The 27211-nt window shown below is 41.3% G+C and overlaps 1 protein-coding gene across 4 annotated transcripts in view; it reads right to left on the bottom strand.

Annotated features, from left to right (window-relative positions):
• Positions 1 to 27211, bottom strand: part of kcnab1a (potassium voltage-gated channel subfamily A regulatory beta subunit 1a) — a gene marked incomplete at both ends in the record, with an annotated part of 95736 nt that overhangs the window by 34970 nt on the left and 33555 nt on the right. For 2 of the 4 annotated variants that reach the window (XM_083886137.1, XM_083886138.1), the window contains one exon: positions 25557 to 25765. The exons of the other annotated variants lie outside the window; for them this stretch is intronic. In XM_083886137.1, coding sequence (XP_083742263.1) covers positions 25557 to 25765 — 209 coding nt within the window. Of the gene's footprint in view, positions 1 to 25556; positions 25766 to 27211 lie in introns of those variants that run through there. 4 annotated transcript variants of the gene reach the window in all.

Below are 27211 nucleotides of genomic sequence, written 5' to 3'. Positions count from 1 at the left end.
TTCTGATTTATTACATGTTTTACCTGCTATTGCTGTAAAACTCTGTAACTGTTTTAATACCTGCACTATAAACTATTATTCAACATTATTGATCACATATTCGCCTCTGAAAATAAATCAAGGTGCCCTATTTGAACAGTCATTTCTCAAACAATTGTGAGAACTATCGACCAATTCACAAAGTAAGGCACTAAAGCTGCTGACTTGTTTCTATTTTCTCCTTTTTTTCAACTTCATCCTCCAACGCTGCTGTGTTTGCTCAAAGTATAACTCGGTCAAGTTGCACTTGCAAGGGAAGCACTGAAGCATTTTACCAAAATTTTACACACAGATTATATCCAAACATATTTTTACATAAATTGCATAATAGTCTTCTTGTGGGGAAACGCTTCAGTGCTAATGACTTGATCTGAGAATAAAATGAGCCAATGGTAGATGATTATCATAGTGTGTGTGTGGACTTATTATCTCCCCATATTCAACTGAGTAATTACTTTAAAAGTCGGAGTTCCAAAGATTAATTTACTTGATTCATCCATACCAATAACTTGTTTATTTCCTTCCTTCTAACTGAAAACATCCACCAGTGAAGTTATAAGTAAAAAGAGGAAAGAGAACCACTGAGTAAAAACAAAGGATAAACTAGTAAAATCATATCATAATATATAAAATCATATATATAAGTGGATCCATTTACAATTATGACTTCAGTCTTCATTTTAGTAGAATCTCCTACCCAGAGTTTATTTACTCTTTACTAATTATCTATTTTCTGATGCATCGTGATTCTCTCTTAAATGAATATGAACTGATTATGAAAGAGCAATAAATGGAAAAAAAATTAATGAAACACAAAGCTTTTTAACACTGTGCTTGATTGAATCACCCCAATGTTGACATTTCAGATGCCCAACTTATGTGTCACCGCGACATTGCATACAGCATAAATGCACGCGTCACTCATAAGCTTTAGTGTGGAGATGGCTGAGCGAGAGGTGACATGAAAGTGTCACATCCAAACAGCACAATCTGAATTATAAGCTGACGTGTGGACAAATGACAAAGAAGCGAGCTGGACAAAGGCTACACACTATGGACTCTGTGTAAAAAAAAACAACTACTAAGTAAATACTTACTGGCAACACAACCAACATGTTAGAGTTTGGCATCAACGGGTTATAGCTGGGGATAATGCTTTGTTTGGATTGTCCATATGAATGGAAGTCAATGCTGTGTCGTAAAAAGAAAAGCTGTGCAAACCTGCGTGAGTGTGTGTACTTATACATTCATGCATACATAAAACTAGATGCACAAGCGCAGCTGTTCATGAATTCGTGTCTAAGCACTCGGCAGCAATCTCAGCAGTGGGGCTATTTTATACCTATCAAAGCCTGAGCCGTGAGTGGGAGAGTGCGGGTGGGTGGGTGGGTGGGCGGTTGATTCAGTGGGTGGGGGGCAGCTTTCAAAGCCTACACCCAGGCAGAGTAATGCAGCAGCAGCCTGCATGGAAGTAATATAAAAGCTGTCACAAAGTGAGGCGAGATAACACCACCACTGGCACTGGTAGGAAGCCCACTTTCAGCTAATCAGTCTTTTGACACACTCGCAGTTCCAGCAGCAATATATACTGTGACATGAGCGGTAATTGTGATTATGGAGAGATTTGTGGCGTTGCCTCTGTGACCTGTGTTTATTTTGTACCCACACTGTGCCCGCTACAGTGACTGACTGCCGTGTCTTTGCATCATGTATTTTAGCATGCATGAGTCACGTGTTTTAAATACAATCACAGTTATCCTTCATTCGGTTGCTACTTGAGGAAAATAGAAAAGCTGAACATCTGCATGACTCATGAGAGAAAGAGAAGGAAAGAGAAAACAGACTCACACACACACACACACACACACAGGTAAAGTATAAAGGAGGCAAGAAGCGCACAGCGCAAATAAAGCGAGACAGCTTCCTACATTTGGAGTATGGCTGAAAAAAAGCGCCCACGTAAATTTTTAGAAGTGGTTTGTACTCCCTAAACAAATGCCTGCAGTATTTTGGTAACAGATGTTACACACTGGATCTTGACCATCTTGATTTACATCAAATGCAAATCCACATTTAGGCCTGGGTGACACTTTCCACATTTCTGCATGTGCGTACATGCCTACGTGGCTTCCATTTGTAGTAAAATGAGGGTCGATGTCAGCCCAGCATGCCGACAAACTCGATCTCATGAGGTTCTCATTTCAGGTGCACCAGGAGTTCACACACATGTCTATGCCCTTGTATACTTTAAGTGATGGTTTGTATAGGAGTGGGTCCTGATGTTCTGTCAGACTTTGCTGCTCCATCAAAAAATGCTACCTTATGGTTTTCCACTTCCACTTACAGTGAAAATAGAGTGAGTAGTGGTATAATATGACTACATTTATTAGTGAGAGCATTATTTGATGGGTGTCATTGGAATATGCTTCCCCTGAAATCCTGATTATTTATGTGAGAATAGACTATCAGAATATACTTCCCTTAAACAGTGATTATAGAGAGAGTAGCAGTATAATAACTATTCCATATAACATAACTAATATGACTTTTAGTACATGATGCTGAAGTGTCTTTGGAGTACTGAAAGGCTACTTCATAATTTTTGTTATTGAATTAGTTCAGTGTGGTCTTCGAAGAGAAAAGACCTATGGACATGAAAGACGTGTGCACACATAGCACGCACAACTTTCTAATGCGACTTTCTAATAATTTTGTTTTTTGTAATGCAATCATAAACCTTGCTTTAGCATAGCAAAGTTACTCATTAATTAATCACAGATTACCCCATGAGGTTGCAGAAATTGAGAGATGTGACTGTGGCTCTGAGCATGTGCAGAACTGCAAAGTAGCAGATTTTGATAGGTAGCAGGGATTGACAGAACACCGGCAGACCTCCTTCAATAACCATGAGTAAGCGTCTATGGTTTAACCGTCCTCTTACTCATCTCTTTTTTGACTAAATCAAGAACACACCACCGACTGGACTGAAAAGTGTGCACAATTAGTGCTAATGTAAAAAAAAAAATGCATCCACAAAGGGTCTGATTCAGTGCCATTGGTGAATATGTGCTGTTTTGTTTGTTTCTTAAAAAGCTGGTAGACTTTATTTTGAGTTAAAGAGGCCAAGCAACTGAGTCACAGAGGAAACAAACCTCCTCCTCCTGTGTGCACGCGTCTCGTATTTCATTGACCCATTCATCCAAAACAACACTGGCATGGAATTTGTTGCTCTATAAAATATGTAACCCAATTTTCTCCTTTGCTGAAGTCATAATTACTATGGTCGCTAATATAACAGATGTATAGATGGTAGTAAGCTGCCTGAACAGATGATTTATGTGGTAGTATTTAAAGAAGGACAGTCTCTATTAAGCTGTTTGGAATGATGGAAAAATTATTCTTGTGTTAAATGGAGTGATAATCGAGAACTATAATGGAAGAAAAAAAGATGTGACAATTCAGGAAAATAATCTGTGAGTGTTGCTGTAAGTCAACCCCCACAGTATAAACATATCACTGGGAGCAATAGTAGATAATTATGTAGCCACTGTCATTGTGTCAGTTCTGTTAAACAAGGATCTGATGGTCTCTTCTTATGAAAAATATACACAAGCCTCGCAGTTTGTTGCACAAAATGCAAATGAACCACAATTAGGTTTCACACTCACAGGGTAAAGCTTTGCCAATGTATAGCTGTATGGATGTTGACATGTTTATGGCAGCTCAAACACAAGTATGTGTTTATAAACATCATTAGGCACCAGTCATTGTTTAACCGAGCTACATTAGGACATGATCAAGGAGAGCAATGAGTGCCTGTGGTGATCTGAGAGTGACTGTGTGGGCTAAAGATCCTCACAATTCATTCATGACTGAACAGCATCAACAATTGAGAATGCATTCATCAAAGCTGACTAGTTTTCAAAACTACGTAAACTTTGAGAAAGGACAAAACAAGTAACTACAGAATCTACTGGCGACAGTCAAGCACTTCTTTGCTGTTGAATAGGGCTGCAACGATTGATCGAGTAACTTGATTACAAAAACTCCTTCATTCATTTAATTCCTATCTCATGAGTTATCGAATATTTCTGTAATCAAGTATTCTACCGATTATTCCTCGATTAATCGCGTAAACAGGAAAATAATTTCAAAGGGGATGTATTATGCAAAATCAACTTTTTAATCATTTAAATCCTCACATTTGGGACTCTGGAGGCCCGACCAGACGGCAAAGTGTGAAAAAAGATAACTCCCTCATGTTTTGTGGTCCTCCTCAGTCTAAGTACAGGAGATAAAACACGCAATGTTGACTTCCGCGCTCACTGGGACGTCACAGTGCGCAAAATTCCTGGAATTGATGTCTCGTAGAGCTCCGCTTTGTTCGTAAACGGTATCTGAAAACCGCGAAGTCCGCAAAAAGTTCTATTCTTGGCTCCACAGTGCAGCACAGAGTCCTACACAAACTTCCAGCCTCAGAGGATTTATCTGTCCAGTGGATACATGTGCCTGCTCGAGCCTGCAAATGATCACTTTTCCAAATGCTAACTGCTGTTAGCTCCCAGTAGCCTCTGTGGCTAATGTCATTTTCTGCCCCTTAAGTTTTGTTTTACTTTTTGTTTTGTTTTTCAAGGTGGACCTAAAGAGATACTACTGAATAGAGTGTTATAAACAAGGCTTTTTGCATCCTCAATTAATCAAAGACTAATTGCTAGTATACTCGTTTACAAAAATATTCGATAGCTGCAGGCCTACTGTTGAACCACACTGATGTCAATCCTCTGAAAACGGTGACCTTCTTGTCACGCAGACAAACTGTAAACATTATACACAGAGGTGTAATACAAGGCTTGTCAGATTTTGCATATACCAGCACATCTGTGAAAGAATGATACTGAAGTAGAGAACTTGGGATATGCAGCAACTTTAAAACAACAGACTTTGCAATAAACGGCAATAAAAAAAAGAAGTGGTGGAACAATATGTTCTCCTGCCAGCATCATAATTATTTTAAAAAAAAACCTCTAACTTTGTTGGTGCTTTGGTTTCCAACAACAGATGCCATTGTTAGACAGTGTGTTACAAACACAAGTGAGGCCTGAGAGGAGAAATGTTTGTTTTATCAAACTTGTAAATATGGTAAGACACCAACAGTAGCATGTGGATCAGTCCTTGTGATCTGACCAAAACACTGTTTCAGAGCATTACAATGTTTTTTTGTTTATTTGAACCAGAGGGGAGGAAAAAAAGAGAATAGGTGTTTTCTCTTTGTAGTGTTTAAAAACAGTGAGCGTTGTCCTCGACTAGATGATTTTGAGCCTGGAGGCAAAAACAGAACAAACACAAATTGAGATTCTTAGAAGATCCCACATTTCCCTCCAGCAGAAGATGGCACCCACGCACAAGAGCTTGAAGCCAGTTTGTAATGTGCAGTCATCAATAAAGTTTTCATCGTCTGTTATTATTTTGTATGATGTCACAAAATGCCACTTTGTCTTTGCTGCTGTCAAGTAGAAAAGAACAAAAACGAAGGAAGATACACCAGAAACACCAACCAAACAAGTGAAGCATGTATGTGTGTATAAATGTGATGTGAATGCTATTAACAAACCATATTGATGTTGTTGTAATGATAAGAATGATAATGTTAATCATAATGACACTAGGTTTTAATTTGAAAAGATTGTTAATTCCACCTATAGTCAGACAGCCTGTATTATTCCTGTAAACATAACTTAGTTTAATAGACCACATAGAATAGTTTGTGTAAATGTATGTAATAATAACTAATAAGAGCATATACTTTACTATACAAAACCTCCAATATGTCTTTATATACACTATATACTGCATATGCAGTATAGTGTATACGGTACCTGATATGACCGTCTCCGTGTGATGCATCTCTTTTAAATTAACTTTAAATGGAAGTGTGTGCACACTGCACATAACATACTGTACATATTTGTGTTTACTTCACTGTAATTAAATTCCCTAGTTTGCATTTCACAGCAAGGATTTATCTCACCATTCAAAACAACTTTCTAATGTAAATGTTCCATGTTATAACTGCAGGGGATCTTTTATAAAAGCTCTCACGCCCTGGATAGAAAACATGCTGATCTGCACTTCCACTTACACAAGCAGCTGGCCATACAACCTGCTGGGAGATAAACACAATATAATGATCTTATATTTCAGGCCAAAGTGGTCTGCACTCAACTATCGAAGACAAACAGCCTGTTATGGACTTTTAAAAATCACAGGGACAACATATCAATGCTACATTAAAATTAATGTTTCTTTCTAGCAGCACTTCTTTGCAACCAGATAAATAATTAATAAGCTGTTGACAAATAAAACTATATTATATATAACTATATTGTGATTAAAAATGTAAGGAGGACAGACAAGTGATTATCTTCCCATTTGTCTTTCTACAGATTCCCACATTGCAGTGAAAACACGCACACAGGCAGTGTCTTCATTTTCAAACGTACTAATTTGGAAAATAAACAGGGAAGTGTGCCACTCCAATAGCTATGGGAGGAATTGGGAAAAAAAAGTGTTCAAAAATCTGTGCTGCCACCTGAGCAGCTTCTCTGTTAATAAGGCTGGTTTGTTCACTTATGCTGAGACTCACTGCTGTGCTGCAGAGATCTGACCAGGCACAGAGGGAGGTGGACCACCTGAGATCTCTCAGAGATCATCAGTGCATCTATACTGTGTTCTTGTCAGGAGAAGATCGTATAGTAGATGGTACAAGTCACTTGCACAGCAATGACAGCTGGCTAAGTGTCTTTGAGAAAAGCAGAGTGGACGATTATGTGAATGAAATTGAGTAGGACACAAAAACACACAAGTTAATGAGCAAAAAAGACCTCTGTGACACCTCTTCCACTAATCCTGATGGGTCATTAGTTTTACTCTGAGACTTCAATCAATAAAAAGGCGATTAATTCATGAAACTCACACTCACACCCGACACTTTGGCTAAATGAGAACCAGGTCAAAAACAAATGGAAGTGGGAAAAGTAATAGTTTATTTGCCACAACTGTGCATGTTAATGGCTTTGCTTCAATATTTTCAGTGTGGGCACGCTTTGATTTACTGTAGATGTGGCTGTTATTAAGAATTAATCAAATGATTCAAAGGACTTTGCTTTAAACAAGTCATTTAACTATAGCACTGATGTCATCACACAAAATCATCAACAGAACCTTTTTCTCTTAACTGAACAAATTACATCATGCACAAATTGTTTCAATGTAAATTGTGTATAAAATATTACTAATATACTAATGGCCGTGGCACTACTTAACCAGTTGTATTTATAAAGCACTTTTCTACCCTTGATGACCACTCAAAAACTGCTTTAAACAGTTAATACAGTATTGCCATTCACTCATTCATACAGCGCACCTACGTGCAGCACATTTCTCTCGCTCGACTTTCATACCCATTCACACACTGCAGCCAGGACTTAAGTGGATTAAGTGTCTTGCCCAAGGACACATCGGCATGTAGTTGAAAGATGACTCTCTCTACCACTGAGCTACCACATTACTATTCCCGACATATACATTTTTATCACTATGTTCGCAGAAAAAACGAGCAATAAAAGTGTAACTTAAAGCTATTTCTCCCAAAGGCACAGTGACATGGCAATTTATGTCACAGTGCTGTTCCTATTAAGGGATTGATATTCGGCTGTGATATCATTTATGGGCCGTTCATTAGGTTTAAAACTGTGATTAACACAGAAACACATCTAAATACACTGACACATAAAATACAGGAACTGTTTTGTTTTATATATATATATAAATGCACAAACTCCCAGATGACACAATTCAATAGGGGAAAAAACTGTTCTTTAAACAAGCATGCACACACCCAGCTCCGATGCAGTAGTGTCAAACACATTCATACACAAGTGATGCGATTGAATTAAATTTACTCCCGAGAGAAAATTCAGAGCCAGCACATTTTCAGGCTATCACAGTGTAACGCTGGAGTGAGTGGAACACAATCAATAAATCCTGCACAACACGACAACAGATGCCTCCAATGCATTCTCAATTAATGGCTGCTGTACAGACGTTACACACACACACACACACACACAAAATGACCAGTTTAATGAATCGAAGACATTTATTTAAGGCCATAAAGTGAATAACAGGAGAGAGACAAAAACTGCCATGTCTCCAATGTATTGTCATTATTATTATTATTACAGTTGTAGTCATTATCACTGTCACAGTGTCAATGAATGATTCTTAATAATGTGACAATGAAATGACTCATCTTTGTTATTCATTAACTTTTTTTTTTTTTTTCAACAATCACAGTAAGTGTTAATTCCTCTCCGGGGCAAAATAAAAAAGTGCTGAATAAGAGACAAATAAAGTCAAAGCAAAGGTCTGATTTTGTGAAATTAAAAGCAATTGCAGTCACATGCAGTGTAATGCCTTTGCCTTTTTCACATTTAAACTTCTTTTGTGATATTATTACTTCATGACAAGTGAAAAATGTTAATTATGTTTATGGAGTCACAGAAGACTTTTTGTACAAAATGTTAAATGTTTCGAATACATTATATTTGCTTTTTATATATATATATTTAATACCACATGCTACAATAGAAGATGGTCATTGTTTGACATTTAGACTGCAGCGCCAATTAAAGCAGGCTATAATCAGCTCAGGCCTGCATGCTGTGCAACAACTAAATCCCTTCAGGGATCAACAAATGCCTTTGGTTTTTTTGAGTCCAAATTGAATAAAAGGTTGATGAAACAAAGTAAATCTTAAATGAATGGTAATGAGATGACCTTTTGTTGTAGAAAAACATGGATTTAGAGTTAATGTGCAAGTTTGGCGATCCAAACGAAATGCTTTCCACTGTGTTCAAGTGGAAAATAAACCCTTCAATGACAGGGACTGAATCACATTCACCCCTGCAAGCGACATGGTGGTGTGGCGATCTAATACTAAGACCCTGTTTTATACCTGATAACATTGGTATTGTGTGATCTGCTCATTTTCAGATTGTGCCAACTGCAAATGCATCCTGAATATGTCCTCAGGTCCCAGCACAGAAACATTCTGAGATGGTTTGAAGACTCGTGTCCACATTCCTGAGCTGGATGAACACCATCTGTCCTCAGGATGCTTTTAAGCGCTTCTCCTGAGCAGAGTCCTTTGGCCTGTAGTCTTTTATTTAGTATCCACCACAATGTTAACACTAATGGCCATGTTTCATATCAAAGCAGTATCAGCGAGGCTTTGGTTCACCCTTTCTTTCGCCCCCTCTCTATCCTTGTCACACACAAAATCTATTGATGTCCCAATCAGCTATTTTGGCCCCAATGCCGATCTGTTCTTTTTTACTATCGAGTATCTGTTGATAACGAGTCCCAACACAAACTTATATTTGCCTGGTTGACAAAGCTGTACAGTACACGACGCTTCAGTTAAATACAGTTGCTTACTGAAGTTTAAAGAGAAAGACAGGGTTCCCACACCTTGGTTGACATCAAATTCAAGGACCAAAATGTGCTAACAAGCTTCAAGATGGGAGGGCAACTTGTAAGAGCCGATTCACCCATGGCGTCCACTTTTATTGATTTGCAGCACACTCTGCATCTGGCCAAGTGATTGTCCTTGGGATCTTGGACAAGCCAGTCTTTGTAATTTCTTGGAGATTTTGGAATTTGCATTTACTAGACATCACCTAATTTTTTCCGTCTCTTGCTCTCAATGTTACTCGCTCACTGTTCTGCATGGAATCTCACGTCAAGTCAACGGCAGAGAGAGAGAGACACTAGTAACGCTGGTAATTACGACTCAACGGTTTCTCTGTGTAAGCCTATAATCTATGTACATGAAGCAATGCAGTACGCATGAAACAGTAGGTGGTGTTGTGTCAAAAAAAGGCACATCAGTGACAGGAGACATTTACCTATCAACTAGAGCTGACCAATCGATAGAAATTTAATCAAAATCGCAATACAGCTTCAAATCCCAGGAGACGCAAGAATTGTTAATGCCAAAATGTGTGTCAAAATATAATTTTAGACGAATGATTATTACACATCTTAATCTACAGACTGAAGAGAACATCTTTGTTTCTTAGAGCTGCACACATATCACACATTAATCCTTTTGAATATGTTTTTTTTTGTTGTTTTTTTAAATGAAAATGAGAATGATGATGTAAAAATTACCATTCCCTCTGATATCACGACTCATATCGCAATCACATTTCTTGTCAAAATAATCGCAATTACTTATTCAATATTTTTCAGCCCCAATATCAACTTAACTTAATGACTCATGTCTATGGTGATTTTCACCATACGTTATCTTATATATTAGTTATTTTTCTAAAACTTTCAAGAGCCTTGAATTTTTTATGTGTCTGTGTGAGTACAGTGCACCAGGTAAAGAGGACAGTTGATCAAAGCAAGGTATCATAATTAGGTTATATCAAACACAGGTAACATGAAATAAATGACTCAATGAGCTTGACCCAAATCAAGTCCTGCTATAGTTACAGCTGAGCTAGATGTGGAATGTGCTCACGAAAGTAGCCGACAGTCGGCACATGAGGAAACTACAACTGGAGTAAAAAATCAGGGAGAGGCGATTGATCAAGTGGTTGTCGATCTCCAGGCTTTGTTAAAAAAAATCCAATACTTGGGGATACTAGGATCAGTTCAGCCCTATTAAAAAAATGGTTTTGTTCTCATCAACAAAAATGACATCAGTGTGTATCTGAATAAACAGTGTGGGAAGATACATCTAATCAAGTGGTCATAAATCATAAATCAGTGTGCAGCAGACAATAATATGAGATTAAAATACTTCATTCACTACATTTGTTTCTGAGCGACCATTAAATACTTTTCCAAACATCTATATATTAACGCCACTAATGCCAACATCACTTGGGGATCTAGTTATCACCTCCCTGCTTCTGCCAGTGCTTCATATGGACTGCAAATGAGTTCATACCCACTCTGACCACAATGAGAAAACCTTGTTTGATCAATTCATGCTGCATTATTCACAAGCGCTCACTCAGCCATGCACTGCACCTTACAAGACTCTCTCCCCCTGTCACTGTGTGTCTTTTACCCTGTTTTACATTTACGCTCCATCTTTCCTTCTTTCTTTCTTGATTGCATTACCAACCACGTCTGTGGTGATAGGATGACATGAGCTTGGATTCTTCACCATCAACACAGAATCATGCTCAGGGACTTTTTTTATAAGTTACATTTTAGAATACAGACTTGGACCTCAGATTTTCCACTGCATCCTCCTGGATTTGACCACACGTGTTTGTATCTGTATTCTCATATGGAGTTTGGGCCTGCGGCTGATGCTGCTGTTGAAAATATAAATGTCCCTCATTATGGACTATATCTGTTTATCTTACAACTCCAGTCTCAAATTGGTTTAACCAAACTGTGCAAATAAGCTCCTTTAATATTCAGAATTATTGCTTTTACTTATGTCCATTTGTGCTTACCTTGTTAAACCTTGTTTGTCATTTTGTACAATAAGTCATTTTGCTTTATTTAAGCAACAGTAAAATAAAAAGCTAATCATGCTGTACATCAACAGCATAATGCAAAATTAATTTGTTATTGCTGACTGTACAAGTAAGCCTGACTTCACCTAATTAGAGGCAGTAGGAGTTAATAACACACGTGTAGCAAACGTCCAGCAGTGACACGAGCATTAGTGTACACGCCATCAGGATTACGTGGACAGAAATCCCTTGGTGTGTTGGCATTTGCCAGATGTTTATGTAATATACTTATTAGACTCTAAATGAGTAACTGAGATAAACTGGGCTTCACTTTAAAAGTGCATACAAAGCAATATAAACTGATGAGTGCTGTGTTGGCAGCATAAGGACTAATGAACCCAATAAGCTTTTTTTCCACAAGAAAAATTGCATCATTAAAATTTTAATTTCTGTTGGGTCTCTCTTAACCCCTTGTTCCGCTTCACTCTCACTCATCCAAAAGATCTAATAATTATATGATGGTTAGGTCTAAAAGCAGAAGCACAATGGTGCATGGGATCCATATACACAGCAACGCACATCCAAGCCATGTTGACTGCAATGGTTAACAGGGAAAAAAAGAAAGAAATGGGAACAATGAAATTGGGATAATTACACAGGGAGGAGAGGAGCAGAAGAGAGGAATGGGTCATTCACTAAAGCTACAATTAGCAAAGTATGCAAGTGTGTCATCATGCAGATGTACAGTATGCATGCGTATCACATGTTTTCTCTTGGGTCAAAAACATACACATCACAGAGACCGACAAGATATTACATGCAGAGGTGGAGTTGATGAAGATGTAGGGGTGGACAAAACAAGGGTTTTTCACCTGAGGTTTGAGATATAAAATATTACTATGTGATCGATGACCAGTATGAAAGAATTAAAATGGCTCCGTTCATGGTTGTTTCAGGTTCTTTGGACCCAAGGAACCAACTCACTGATCATTTCAAAAGATGCCAGGAGTGTAATCCAAATAATGCTTTTATTTATTCTGATTTTCTTTATGAGAACTGTGCTTCCAAGAGCTCAAGGTTTGAAAAGTTAAGGGAGCAATATATATTGTTCAACTGCAAATGTTTACTTCCCATTCTTATAGCTATATTACATTCATAAAATATGAATATGGTTGTGGCAGTGGGGCTTGGTTAGAGCGACGGCTGCTGGAGGGAAGGAAGGAGTGGCTCAGCCGGTGATCAGACAGCTGGACAGAATCAGGTAATCAGGAAGCTATATAAGCATGTTTGTAACCTGGTTCTGGTCTCTTGCAGTAGGCTGGGTCCGCACGCAGACCCACACAGAGAGAGAGACGGAGAGACACGGAGTAGACAGAGAGAGAGACGGGGAGTCAGAGAGTCAGAGCAGCGCAGCGCAGCAGAGCGCTGACATCGCAGCCACAGCTGACTTCTTTTGTTTGTTTGGTTGATTGTTTTCATTTGCAAATAAACCGGTCTATTTACTCCCTCAACGCCGCCTCCTCGTCCTTCCCGAACCCCAGTGAGTGGGAAAAGCTCACAGTGGCACCTGAGCAGGGACTCATGGAAGGACAATCTCCCCTGTCGCTGGCCCTTCAGCACCTCGCTGCGATGCAGGAGAGCACCACCACGCTGCAGCAGCAGCAGTCCCAGCTCCTCGCGGACATTGTGGCGTCACAGCGGGACGATCGTGCTCTCCTGCGGGAGCTGCTGCAACGCCCGGCTGCCCACGGCGCCGACCCGGAGCCCGTTCGAGGACGGTCTCCGCCCGTCGCCCTGCAGCGGATGACCGCGGAAGATGACCCGGAGGCATACCTGGACATCTTCGAGGGCACGGTGGAGGCGTGTGGGTGGCCGGAGGAGGAGAGAGCGCTTCGGCTTCTTCCCCTGCTCACCGGCGTGGCGCAGCTGGCCGCGCACAGCCTGCCGGCGGCCGCGCGCCACGACTACACACAGCTGAGGAGAGTCATCCTGGACCGGCTGGGCAGTACGTCGGAGGGACACCGGCGGCGGTTCAGGGGGCTCTCCTTTGAAGAAGCCGGGCGCCCCTTTGCATACGTGCAGCAGCTCCTGGACGCAGCGAGGCGCTGGCTCCAGCCGGGGACCCACTCCGCAGAGGACGTCGTTGGACAGGTGGCGCTGGAGCAGTTCATCGCTGGGTTACCATCGTCCACAGCCAATTGGGTCCAGTGCCACCGCCCGGCCAACATCGAGGCAGCGATCGTCCTCGCGGAGGACCATCTCTCTCTTCCCCGGCGGAGCATGAGGGAGGAGACCAGGCCAGCGACGATCCCTGCCAGCCGTCCCACTCCAGCCCCGAGGAGGAGGTTCCCAGCGGCATCGGCTCCTGCACCACACCCACACACACACACACACAGCCGGAGCATGCATCGCTCCGGTCATCTAATTACCCTCTGCCGTCTTTCCCTCAGGGCCCAGCCTACACGTCTGATCACCTGGCACCCCGGGGGGCTCCTCAGACGCCAGGGCAGGTGTGCTGGCGGTGTGGGCAGCCCGGCCACATCAGAGCAGAGTGCCCGCTCATGGAAGTGGGGCAAGTGGTTCGGGTTGCCGGGCCGCCGGCCCCCTCCCCCGGTTCGGAAGGGACGTACCGTATACCGGTATGTATACAAGGGGGTACACATCAACCACAACCCCATCACCTCGGATATGATAAGACACTGAACCGGATCATGGCCCGATTTTACTGGCCGGGCATTCCGGCGGATGTAAGTCGGTGGTGTGCATCCTGCCGCGAATGTCAATTAGTCAACCCTCCGGCCACCCCAAAAGCGCCTTTGCGCCCATTACCATTAATGGAGGTCCCTTTTGATAGACTTGCCATGGACCTCATCGGGCCATTAGACCGGAGCGCACGGGGATATCGCTTTGTATTAGTTCTAGTGGACTATGCAACGCGATATCCCGAGGCAGTACCCCTGCGCAACATCTCGGCGAAGAGTGTTGCACAGGCACTGTTTCAGGTCATCTCCCGAGTTGGGATCCCGAAAGAGATCCTGACTGACCAGGGCACATCGTTTATGTCACGTACACTACGCGAGCTATACGAATTACTGGGCGTCCGCTCAATCCGGACTAGTGTGTACCATCCCCAGACTGATGGCCTGGTGGAGCGGTTTAACAAAACACTAAAGAACATGATTCGTAAGTTCGTACACGAGGATAGTCGTAATTGGGATAAATGGTTGGACCCTCTGTTGTTTGCAGTGCGGGAGGTACCCCAGGCCTCCACGGGTTTTTCGCCCTTTGAACTCCTGTTCGGCAGAAAACCTCGGGGTGTCTTGGACCTGGTTAAGGAAAACTGGGAGGCGGGTCCAAGCACCAGTAAAAATGAGGTACAGCACGTACTGGACCTGCGAGCAAAACTCCATTCACTGGGTCAGTTATCACGGCAGAATTTGCTCCAGGCCCAGGAACGTGAACAGCGGCTGTACAACAGAGGGGCTAGACTTAGACAGTTTTCACCGGGAGATAAAGTGCTTCTATTGCTACCATCGTCTAGCTCCAAATTACTCGCCAAGTGGCAAGGGCCCTTTGTGGTCACACGGCGAGTGGGGGATGTTGACTATGAGGTTGTGCGTTCTGACAGGGGTGGAGCAACACAGATTTACCACCTTAACCTCCTCAAAGCCTGGAGGGAGGTGGCGTCTGTTTCTCTGGCCACCACGGTGATTGAGAGAGATGAGCTGGGACCGGAGGTGACTAAATTAAACAGGTCGGCGCCGGTCCCCGTTGACGGTCATCTCTCGCCAGGCCAGAGAGCAGACGTGGCCGCGTTGCAGCGGTAGTTTGCCGATGTGTTCTCTCCCCTGCCAGGACGCACAAACCTCATACACCACCACATAGAAACTTCCCCGGGTGTGACAGTGCGTTCACGACCCTATCGCCTGCCGGAACATAAGAGGAAAACTGTTCAGGCAGAACTTCAGGCTATGTTAGAGATGGGAGTAATAGAAGAGTCCAACAGTGACTGGTGTTGCCCCATTGTTCTTGTTCGCAAGTCTGATGGGTCAATACGGTTCTGTGTGGACTACCGTAGAGTCAACGAGGTGTCCAAATTCGATGCCTATCCAATGCCCCGGGTCGACGAACTCCTGGATCGGCTGGGCACGGCTCGCTTTTTTACGACACTGGATTTGACCAAGGGCTACTGGCAGATTCCCTTGTCGCTAGAGTCCAGGGAAAAAACGGCCTTCTCCACTCCGTATGGTTTGTACCAATTTGTCACGCTTCCATTTGGGTTGTTCGGGGCCCCAGCCACGTTCCAGCGCCAAACTTAAAAATAAATATGTACCCACAATATTAAGCAAGTGAAAGATTTTCATGAATGAATAACTTAAAAATATATAAATAAATAAAATAACCAGTTTTATGTTGCACTGCAATAGTGGTTATGCTATGGGACACGATGGACACAAAATCCCTACCTTTTGTGATGGATGTGTTACAGTGACTTTCAGAGTTAAGGCTGATTTTACACTGCGTTAGGGCGACTATGGTGAACAAAGGAAATGGAGGTTGTCACAAAACGAGAGGATGGAGGACAGGAAAAAGGATTTGTCAGCTTTGATGTTGACACTGCTTAAAAACCCACATGCGAAAACAATATGTCTTAGTCGTGTTAAAGAACAAGCTGAGGGAGTTTCTTACACAGTGCATGTCCACCCTCGATTCATCACACCCCGTTTCACTGATCACATCTGTCTTTGCTCACTCACTCGTACTTTAACACAGCGTGCACCAACATGCACCTTCTGATCTTCTGATTCAGCAGAGCCGTCTCCAAGGCTCAACATCGATCTGGGTGGTCAACATGATGTGGTGCATGTATGAGCGAGTCCAAAAGAGCAGTAAACGATCTCTCTCCATGTCATACAAAGCTTTAAAACCACATAGAATAGCCAGATTCTGCCCCATATAAAACCCATTTTTAAATAAACCCTCACAACCATCGAGTCAAGCTTCTCTTTCACAGACACACACACACACACATTAGAAAAACCCACACATCAGAGCCTCTTGATTGCAGCTTTTGCAGTCATTCACATCTCCATGGAGACAGAAGTCAATTATATGGCGTTAGTATGGTTACAAACAGCTCCACACAAGCATTACACATGAAGAGACTGTATGATAAAGAAGTGAGAGGAGAGAACTTGCATTGCTGCAGGTATTCAGCAAACTACAACCATTGCATTTGTATTGTTATCATAAAACAGGATGACAATAAATAATTTCTTAACTCATATCTGACCCAGTCCATCAGTGAATACTAAATAATGTGTATTTGTAATCAAGTGATGGGAGTGGGAGTTTTCCCTTTTCTTCTTTATTACAACCATCCCAAACAGAGATGTGTTCATAAAAAGACCTGATGGAATTTTGCTGTTATGCAAGACTGAAATCCTCCTGAGCTACAGGACAAGTATCATAACTGTTGCAGGTTAATGCAGTGACAGAGCTGTCAGGAGAGCTAGTGTGAAACCAATATGGCTGCAGAGGGTTTTAAGTTGTTAAAATCTGGTCTGATGGTTGATTTTTTTCACAAGCAGAACTGTTAGGATGGGGAGTTTGAGCTGTGTTGACTCTGAGCTTCATATGTGTACTTATCCACTGCAAATAATGTGTATCTCTCTTTCTCTGTTGTAACTTTGCAAGTCATAGGAGACGAGGCAGAGTTAATTTTGGAATGAATGCAGGGCTAATAATGCCGTCGGGTATAATCTACATCATCTATATTCATGAAAATAGCCGCTGAATCGGAACTATCTGCAGCGAGCTGAGCAAAGCTAACCTTTAGGCCGGCTGATTATTGATTACTGTCCCCTTGATTTATTAAGATGGAAACATTCATTAGCTTTCAATTTGACGGAATGAGCCAGTTTATTCATAGCTGCTGTTGAACAGAACGGTTGTGCTGAACTTAATACAGAAATAGTGATCATGAAGAATATTTTACACAGTAATGCCCCTGACCTCTGTCTTCAACCTCAAGCCCCAGCTTTTCCACCAACAGAGTTTCTCTGTGCTGCAAGTGCATATGCCTCTGACTATCTGTGGTCTGTGCATCCTGTTAAGCCCCGGACTGAAAAGACTCAACTCTTCTCACCCAACTCTGCACTGCCCAAAAGACTGAACTGCGTGAACACACCGCCACACTCTGCTGCTCCGTTCAATCTGCGGAAGACTCTTTTCATTAAAGGTCATTCAAACTGCAATTCATTGTGACGTTTGCGTCCCAGTGTTGTTTCACACCCCCTTGACACACAAAACGGCAAGATTACGTGAATATGTGGTTCAGCTGCCATTTCAGTTTATTGACCTTTTCTATCCAGTTCTTTGTTTTCAGCTCCATTCATACCCATCTCTCCCTCCACAAGTTGGACAAAACAAATCTGACCATCCTAGCACCTTTGAATAAATACAAAGCAAGTGTTGGTGAGATAAAGACAGCACTTGAATTGAGATGACCCCGTTGTTCTCAACCCTGACTTCAGAGAAAACTCTTTACAGTGCTGCTGGGATCAAATCACAGGGACCGCGTCATCGACATTTCTATTCTTGCGGTCACAACAACAGCAAACAAACAAGTTCATAGCCAGCTCCTACAGATGGAGTCCAACAGTTAATTCAGCAAGGGCACTGCAACATTTCACAGTAAAACCGACAGATGATCAGCAACAATGGCTGCTTGAGTTCAATATGAGAAACCCCCTTAGGGATTTAAGTGTATTCTTTCTTAGATCTGACACACTCCTCATCCGTCTCCCCTCTTGTTATTTCTTGCACTGCTTTAATCATTACTCAAGCAGGAGTCCACTGTTCCATTTCCCAGTATAAAATTGATATAGCGAATTTAAAACTGTAACCATGATGATAAAAGACTTCAAGGAACTACTATTATCTTCCTCTAAAGCTAACAAAGCTGTTTTACACATTCCCATCCAACCCAAACTCATGCTTTCTATTGTTACCAAAAGTATTTCATTACATAAGCAAGTAACTGTGTGTGACAGTCTGTGTATAGGTCTATTAGGTTATAAGTGTAAACTATGGTTCAAGACATTAGTTGTCAGAATATGCTGACAATGTGAGAACAATTGATTAGGTCCTCATCACATCAAGCAGATTTTTGAGAGTCAAGACTTGGGTTTTGGATGCAAGGATAGAATTGGGGTTAGAATTGCAGTTTGACTGATGTTCAATTGAGGGTTTGGGGTTATGCGTTAAGTCTATGAGTGTCCTGAAAACTATCGAGCGACAAGAATGTGGGTGTGTTTAAAATAGGGCTGCAACCTCATCCATCCATCTTCTACAGCTTTATCCTCCACATGAAGGTCGCGGGGGGAGCTGTGCCAATCTCAGCTGACATAGGGCGATAGGCGGGGGACACCCTGGACAGTTCAGGGCTGCGACTTACTCATGATTATTTCAATTTGTTCAGGATAAATACTAGGAACTTTATTAACACAAACAAAATGGAGAAAACAGCTACTCTAATAATTCAGTGCACTTGACGCGTCATTAGCAAACTTATTGCATGCCTTGGTTGAGTAATTGATTGTAATTTGTCAATAGCGACATTGACTAGTCTGTTATTTCTGTATAACACAGAGTGGATAAGTGTAATGAACTGTTGCTAGAGACTAATCACACACAGAGCATCATAATGTATTAATGGGCAGAAGTCTGGTCATTTCAACGATGTGTAACTCCTCATTTTTCTAGTATTCAATTAAATATGTGGAGATATGGGTTCATTTTGTATATTTTAGCTCAAAGACTGTAGTTAAATAGCACAAATGAGATTAATAAATCACTCTAGGGCGTAAGTGGTGTAAATTTCAGGGTTACCCCAACACACATGAACCCGGCTTATGGCTGGTATATATTTAGAGACAAATCAGCTTCTTGCAAACACATGCTGCTCTGCTACCACTGTCCGTCTCGTTTATAACCACTAAGAATGTTTGTTTGCTTATACAAAGGCTTGCTAGCATAACTTAACTTCGGCCTAATGTATTGCAATTATTGAACGTGGTTCATCAGATGTAAAAGCGTAAATGAGGTCGACAAATCATTGCAGGCCTGGATTAAAAGTTTCTAAATTGAGTGATGGCACTACAGAGTCAAGCACATAATTACCATAGCAACAAGCAGAGATAATGTGTTGGTTTAGGATATTTATTGGGTAGTGGTTTGGAGCCTGGCCAGCAGTCACTATAAGAATTCCTTCCTTTATTAATCATCTTCTTTTACATTGCATCCCTTCTTAGTTGAAAAAAACCTGCTACATATATATATCTTACTATAAAACAAATGGATCATGTTTGTTCTTTTTTGTGATGTCTTGCCATGAGTAGTTCATCTTTTATTTGATTGTAAATATGCAAGTATGATGTCACAGTGCACCTTGCTTCCAATGGCTTCACACTATTCCTCTGACAAGTGAGGTTAAACACGAAGACACACAGCAATGTGTCACCAAAGAGGGAGGAAAACGACTTCATAAGACAACATAAAGAAAGGCCATCAGCACCTCTGTATTACAGAAATGTCCATTTTGGCTTGCATGTGCTGTAGTGAAGCGGACTCTGGATGTACATCACCGGTTTCATGAATCAATTAGGCATTACATCCTCAAAGAGCAACGTTTTTAAAAAGTAGTAGTGAAGCAGTGATATAAATGTGAACTTAAATGTAGATATTTCTTTACATTGATGTTGTTGTCAAAAACTCATGCTTCTATTGTTAAGCTGCAGCCTTCAGCAACGGGAAAAAAGGAATGTTACTTGGCTACTTACTATATGCCATCACTGCAAAAATCACCCATGCCTAAATTATGATGCATCTCAGAAACCATTATCTTTAACACCTCACCTTTTTTCAGAGAGACAGATGGGGGGGAAAAATGCTGAAGAGTTAAAGAAGCTGGTGACGTATGTCAGAGAGAAAATAATGAAGCCTATGATATGTGCACCCAGAGTACGTTCAGATTCACACATTTCTGTGGGGGATTGTACGCACACACACACACACACACACAGAAGTGACTTATTAATAGGTGTGATATGAAGTCAAGTATAGTCTCATGAGATCCCCTGATAGTTCTCTGTTATACCTACCTGATGTTTCATCTGTTATGCCTACCTCCTTCTCCTCCTCTCCTCTTTTTACATCTGTACTTTCATCCTTCTCTCTTTCACCATCCATCAATAAAGCAAGTATGCATTAAAAACCCTAAATAGCAGACAACACAAAGATCTTACCATTTCAAGTGCTGCCAAACCACAAACTCAGACTGATTCAAAGCTGCATGGGTGTGTGTTGCAGGAAGCACTCTCTTGGTCCAGTCTATACAAACACATAGACACGTTATAGCATGAAGACTCCAATCTGACTGAGTGATTGATGCAAATGTTATTTACTGAGTCTGGAATTTAAGAAGATCATTATCAATTGAATAAGCTCTCACCACACTGCATCAGTAGGAGTCTTGATGCATTTGTGTAACGTTAATGTAATTTTAAAAGTTTCAGACCAACATGCTCTGTTGTTTCTGCTGCAGTCAGAATGACTCGAAAACAACCGCTCTGTAAATCCACCATAAACCAATATTTTATCACTGCATTCACATGTGCAGTGATGCATCCACCACTCCCACCCATTTTCTCATGCACAAACCCAGCTCTCTACTCCACTGCCAACACTGGCTCTCGACACTGCTGCCATTAGAATGTATTAAAATTTCAATGATTTCTACTTGTCCGTGTGTGTGATGGTAGCTGCCTGAAACGAGCGCAAGAAATGAAATAATTTTACACACCAACAGGAAAACACATATTCCATTATCATGCTTTCACCTACAGTGCCAGAGCAGATGGTGTGTGTGTTCAACCTTGGGTTCACTTCAGGGATGAGCAATATGGAAAGATTTTTCAATGAGCCACCTGCAGCATAACAACAGCATTTTGGTTTTAAAGTGGATGCAAAAGGGAGGTCAGCAGACCTGACTGAAGCTATTTGCTGTCTTTGCAAAGGTGTAGTGCGAGCATTTTCAAATCCATCATCCTGCTGAGCATGCCACCTTAACCACTGGGAGTTGACTTCCTGTGTGACATGATACATTTTTTAAGTGGTTATTTCAGCACCACAGCGACATTAAACAGCTCCTCTGCTCTGGCTCAGGTGTGTTGCTGTCACCTTTATTATCACCATTCTTCTACTTTCCCAATACAATAGCCAAAGAAAAACGATTGTTATTAGTAGCTAGCATGTACAAATGTCCATCATAAAAACATGCTCTGGGGCATCTCGTTATGTGTCATACTGCTGGTCTGAGCTCCAATGGAAGTAGCTTAAAAAAAAAAATCATACAACAATGGGGTTTCGCTAAAATATCCAAAACAACCATTACTTTAATCACAAACAACGCAGTTGCTGAGTCTCATTTGTGTAAACTAGATAAATAGGCTAAAAGAGGCACGTTTTTCAACAGAAATAAATTATTTGATTCAAAATAATTAAATCGACTGCGATGCTCTGTGGAATGCACGCTGTGAACTTTGAGATTGCGCTCATGATGAACCCATTTGGAAGAAGAAGCAGCTACTGGAAACATAAAATATTATGAAAACTATTGATTGAAAATGAGTGAACCACTGCCATGCCGTGTAAGCGTTGGACCATGTAATGAGGAGTGAAGTCTCTGGTCAGTCATCAATACCCAATATATCCGTCCAGTGGCTCAACCCTAGTTCACTTCCCAAGACAAATTTTTAAAATAACTGCTTCTACAGGTTAAAGAGTCAAGTATTTAGTGTGGCCTACCATTAAAATTGAACAACAGCACGACCCTGGCTATCACACAGAAGCAAATATTCCGATAAATGTACATTTCATTACACATGTAGCTGTGGCATGACATGAAAATACTCATCAGGTAGCTGGCAAATTACTTATCAGACCACAAGCTCAACTAAAATTCATATGCTAGAATTAAGACTAGGGGAGATATGTTTCATAATTTGCATAATGTTTATCAACCTACTTCCATAAATACTCTAAAACTGAAATGTGCAGTGACTGTGTTCACCATTCATGTGTTTCTGCGTCAGTTCACTCAACAACAATCTCATCTGTCCATCCCTGTCAAGAGATTCTGTTACTGCCTGTCATCTGTCACAGTCATGACACACCGATCAGCACAAACCTTCATGAAGCCAGTGGACTAGGATCAATACTGACACATCAGCTGGATCACATGGATTAACAACTCTGGCAGAAGGTCATCGATGTATAAAAATACAAACAAGAAGATGCCGTTTCTTCGATGCCTCTAGTTCTACTGAACTGAAATTAAAATGAGAATCTCGATAATGTGCTTTTAACGTAATAAGCTCAAGCTTCCCTTTGAAACTTCCATTTCAAAGGCACCAATCACAATGCAAGTGTCTTATGAATCTCAGACTGAAGCAATTGTCATTTTCTCTTCCAGCATCCATTATTTTGACAAATGCACCTGCGCCCATCTGTTTTTCCAAAGCAACACGACGGTGGCACCGAGCCACAAACGGTGCGCTGCTCACCTGTCTACCAGCTCTCATTACTGCTCATTAAACATCACAACCCTCTGATATTACATATCGTCTAGACAGTGACAGAGTTTAGACAATGTCATTTAAGGAGTTGTTAACAGTAATTATCATTTTTATAGGCACTTCTTTCATATAATACAAGGGTTAGAAACATTTGGATTAAAACAGTTATTTAATTGTTTGTCACTTATCAGTTAACTGTCAACAGATCATCTGTTGACCTGACACTGAATACCTGTTGATCACTAGTAGAGACTATTGCCTATCAAAATTTTATTTGGTACGAGCCATTTTGCAGCACATGAAAGTTCAATAACGGTTTTAAAATGCACCATCAGCAAAACTGCTGCCATATTTGGGGCTGATAATGTCTGCTACGACACGGAGGAGCGTTTTAATCAAGTGGTTTTCATCTAACATATTATTAACAATAAGTGCTTCCCTCAGCCTGTACTCTGTCACTGTCTCTGCAAAGCCCCATCTTCATGCACTCGCTGAACGCTCAACTCAGTCTCCATTGACAGTGATCTGCAGAGCTTGGAAAGCAAAGTAACGCCACTGTCTTTTACAGAAGATTCACAGCTTGAGGCTATGAGAGTCCAAGACACAAGTCAGCTGAGCAGCAGCACTGCTGAGGTCAAATCCGACTCAGACAATCTGCCCACACTGCAGAGATGTCTCACCAAACCTCAGAAAGAGGCAGAGAGAAAAGAAAACTGGGGGGGAAGTGTTTAGGTGTGTGGGAGAGAAGCCGAAGAAAAAGAAGTACACTTCCATTCATGGCATTTGAAAACATCAGAACCTGAAAGCCTGAGTATTTGTGAGGAGAAGAAAAAAATAGGCAGAAAGGTGTAACGTTTGCACCACACAGTGTAGAAATGCTGGAAAATGAAAAAGTGTACATGAACTGTAGGGAGAAAGAGAAAAAGGAGCGAGGAGAGACTGACAGAGAGAGAAAAGACGAAGGATGTGTATAAACTGTCTGTAAACTCTCAGCAGGTAGCAGACACCAGAGAGCATTTATTCATAAATCAGACGGGTTTGCTTGTTGTGATATGCAGTTTGAATGAGCTGCTTCTGGATTTAAATTTAAAAGGACAAGAACAAGAAAAAACACAACATGACATCGATAAAATGTATTAGAGGGGAGTTCTATAGGTAAAAAACCTTACATTAAAGGGTTGTCCAATGGACCCAGTCTAAGATTACAGCAGTGTGTTAGTTGGAAGGCGGAAATGTGTCAACAAAAAGCGCATACTAAACTTAGCTGTCAACAATTTAGCATTGAAGAGGATGATGGACTGTGAGAAATGATTGAAATAGCATTGGTAGACACATCATAAACTCAATCTCTTTTGTGTCAGGAATCAAAGCAAGAAATGAAGTAAGTCTGAACAATTAAGCATTTTGAAGTCAAAATCACAATGACAAAATTGCAAAAGCTGTAATGAAATCTACTTTAACTTAATTCCATTTTTAAATCATTCTGTATTGCAAGTTTGCATCCTGGCATTGCAGTACAATTTAATATTTTAATGGCATCTCATGTAATAATCCATCGTGTTTATAATCTATTAAATATTGATCTGAGGATTGACATGAAACAAATCACCTCCCGAATCAAACTGCAAATGCAATTTCTGCAATTATGATCACAATGAGGTATTAACTTTGAATTGCTCAGTCCTAGCATGAAGACACAGAGGTTAAAAACACTTGTAAAAACACAGGTCTTCCCTCTGACAGTGGACCACTGGACTTCTGTAATGACAGTAGCGGGGGGGCATCATAGTGCACTTATCGGAAAGCACTGGACACTGCACTTATTTGCATTAACTCAGAAGAGAAACACCATTATAATACATGAGTACATACGAGAAATTATAGTCTCCTATATACTTTTATTGGCCTTGATGGTTTTTCATTTTTGTCTGACTTTTGCTTTTCTGTTAAAGCATATACAATGTACAAGTCCATACAAGTTCATCTGTAGTTCAGAGATCATTTTAAATATGCTTCCTTTGTGTTCATTTATTGTGTGATTTCTTTTTACATACATTTTTACAAGATTTAAGATGCAATTTATTGTTGAAAGTTTGAGGTTTAATTGTGCTTTTCACAATTATGTCATTATTAAATAACAATCACCACAGAGGGAAGATTTTCTATCTTGCTTTCTTTCATCTAACTAACTGTCAACCATAGAAAGTATAAAATAATCACAAGGGGTTGTATGAGAAAAGACGGAGGAAATACACAACACATAAGAGACCAAATAAAGCCGCTTATTTTTCTACAATCTTCTCCCTTCAGATAATAATCCCAGCTGATTCACCTGTACTTCATGCCCGTGTGTTTCCCCGTTGACTCCTTGAGTGAGATGTGGCGTGGGGTGAAGGAGCCGAAGCTGCGCGCAATGATGGCCACAGTGCGGAACTTGGCCTTGGCTTGGTTCACCACGTTGGGGCTGGTGGCGCTCTGCTTGCTGTGGTCTCCATTGCCTCTCTTGAGGTTGTGGTCCGTGCAGGCGATGGACACCTGCATGGCTGAGCTTCACGAGAGGGAGCAGAGCCTGGCACACAGAAGGAGAAGTACAGATGGGACAGAGGGACCAGAAACAGCCTGTAAAGGAGCGCTGAAGTCACAAAGAGCGTGTTTTCAAAATCTCTCTCTCAGCATCTCGTTCTTTTAGTCAAAGTCTGCGTTCACGCTCTTCCTTTTGAAGTTCTTTTATTCTTTACTTAAAAAGGATTGGGTTTCTCTCTCCAGTGCATCACTTGGTTCTGTGCAGAAAAATCAAGCTGCGATCAAGCTCTGTGTTCTTGCTCTCACATCAAGTCTTCAACTACAAGTCTTTTCTTGAGGAAGAGAAGCAGTGGATCGGGTCACTCATCAAAGGTCAAAAAGAACAAAAAGCCCTCAGTTCTTTGAGGGATCTCAAAAAATGTATCCCCCTCTGGTGTTCTCTTCTCCTGTGTCCTGCCTCTGAAGGCAAGCTCTGGGAAATATTCTAACAGGATTTCCGCTGCAGACTCACAATCAGAGGAGGTGGAGAGAGTGTGGAGGAACAGAGGAGTGAAACAGACGGAGAGATGGAGATGCAACCCAGGCAATGTGCTTCCCTGGTCTGACTGTAAGAAGAGAGAGTGAGGAGTAGTATGCGTGTGAGAGAGAGAGAGAGAGAGAGAGAGAGAGAGAGAGAGAGAGGAGGAGGAGACCGGGTCAGAGAACTGGTATGAGACAGGAGGACAGAGAGGCAGGAGGAAACTGGGAAGACAAGGTGAGGAGTCTCTCTCTCCGGTCCTGGTAGGATTTACCTTCACACGCCTGCCGTCAGCGCTTTTTTTCAGTCTTATCACTACTTCTGTTCGCTTTGCTCTTCCTCGACTCCCACTTCCTCTAGGTCCATGCTGATGCTGATGAAAGTCAATAATATGCTTATGCCCCAGTTTCTCGTCTTCATCCTCTTCTCCCTCACGCTGTGATATTTGTTCTCCATCCAGCATTTGGATGCATTGCTCTTTTTTACTTGTTCCTGTCGTTTCTGTTTTTTTTCTCAGCAGGGCAGCATCTTTGCCGACAGCTCTGCTTCAGGGAACTGAGAAGCATGTGGTGCAACACATACTCAAGCTTTTTCTCTCTCTCTCTCTCTCTCCCACTCCCACTCCCACTGTTTCTGTCTCTGTCTCACTCTCTCTCTCACTCCCACTCTACCTGTCTCACTCATACTCTCACACCGTTTTCTCACTGTCACACATCTTTGAAGGTTCCCTCCTTTCTTCCTCGACCAATAATTCCATGCAGCAAAAGCATTTAATCACAATATTCTCTCCAGGATTTCCCATTTTCTAACATACACAAAAGTCATTACTTTCTGAGTAGTATTTTCACCACACAGGAGACATTATTTGTGTGCTCTGCCCCCCTCTGTTATAGAAGGATAAATCATGCTGCTGAAAGTGGGCCACTCATTTGCACTTGACTAAAATT

Source organism: Microchirus variegatus, assembly GCF_963457635.1.
Source record: "Microchirus variegatus genome assembly, chromosome: 3".
Classification (NCBI taxonomy): Eukaryota; Metazoa; Chordata; class Actinopteri; order Pleuronectiformes; family Soleidae; genus Microchirus; species Microchirus variegatus.
This window is presented reverse-complemented; position numbering and strand designations above follow the sequence as displayed.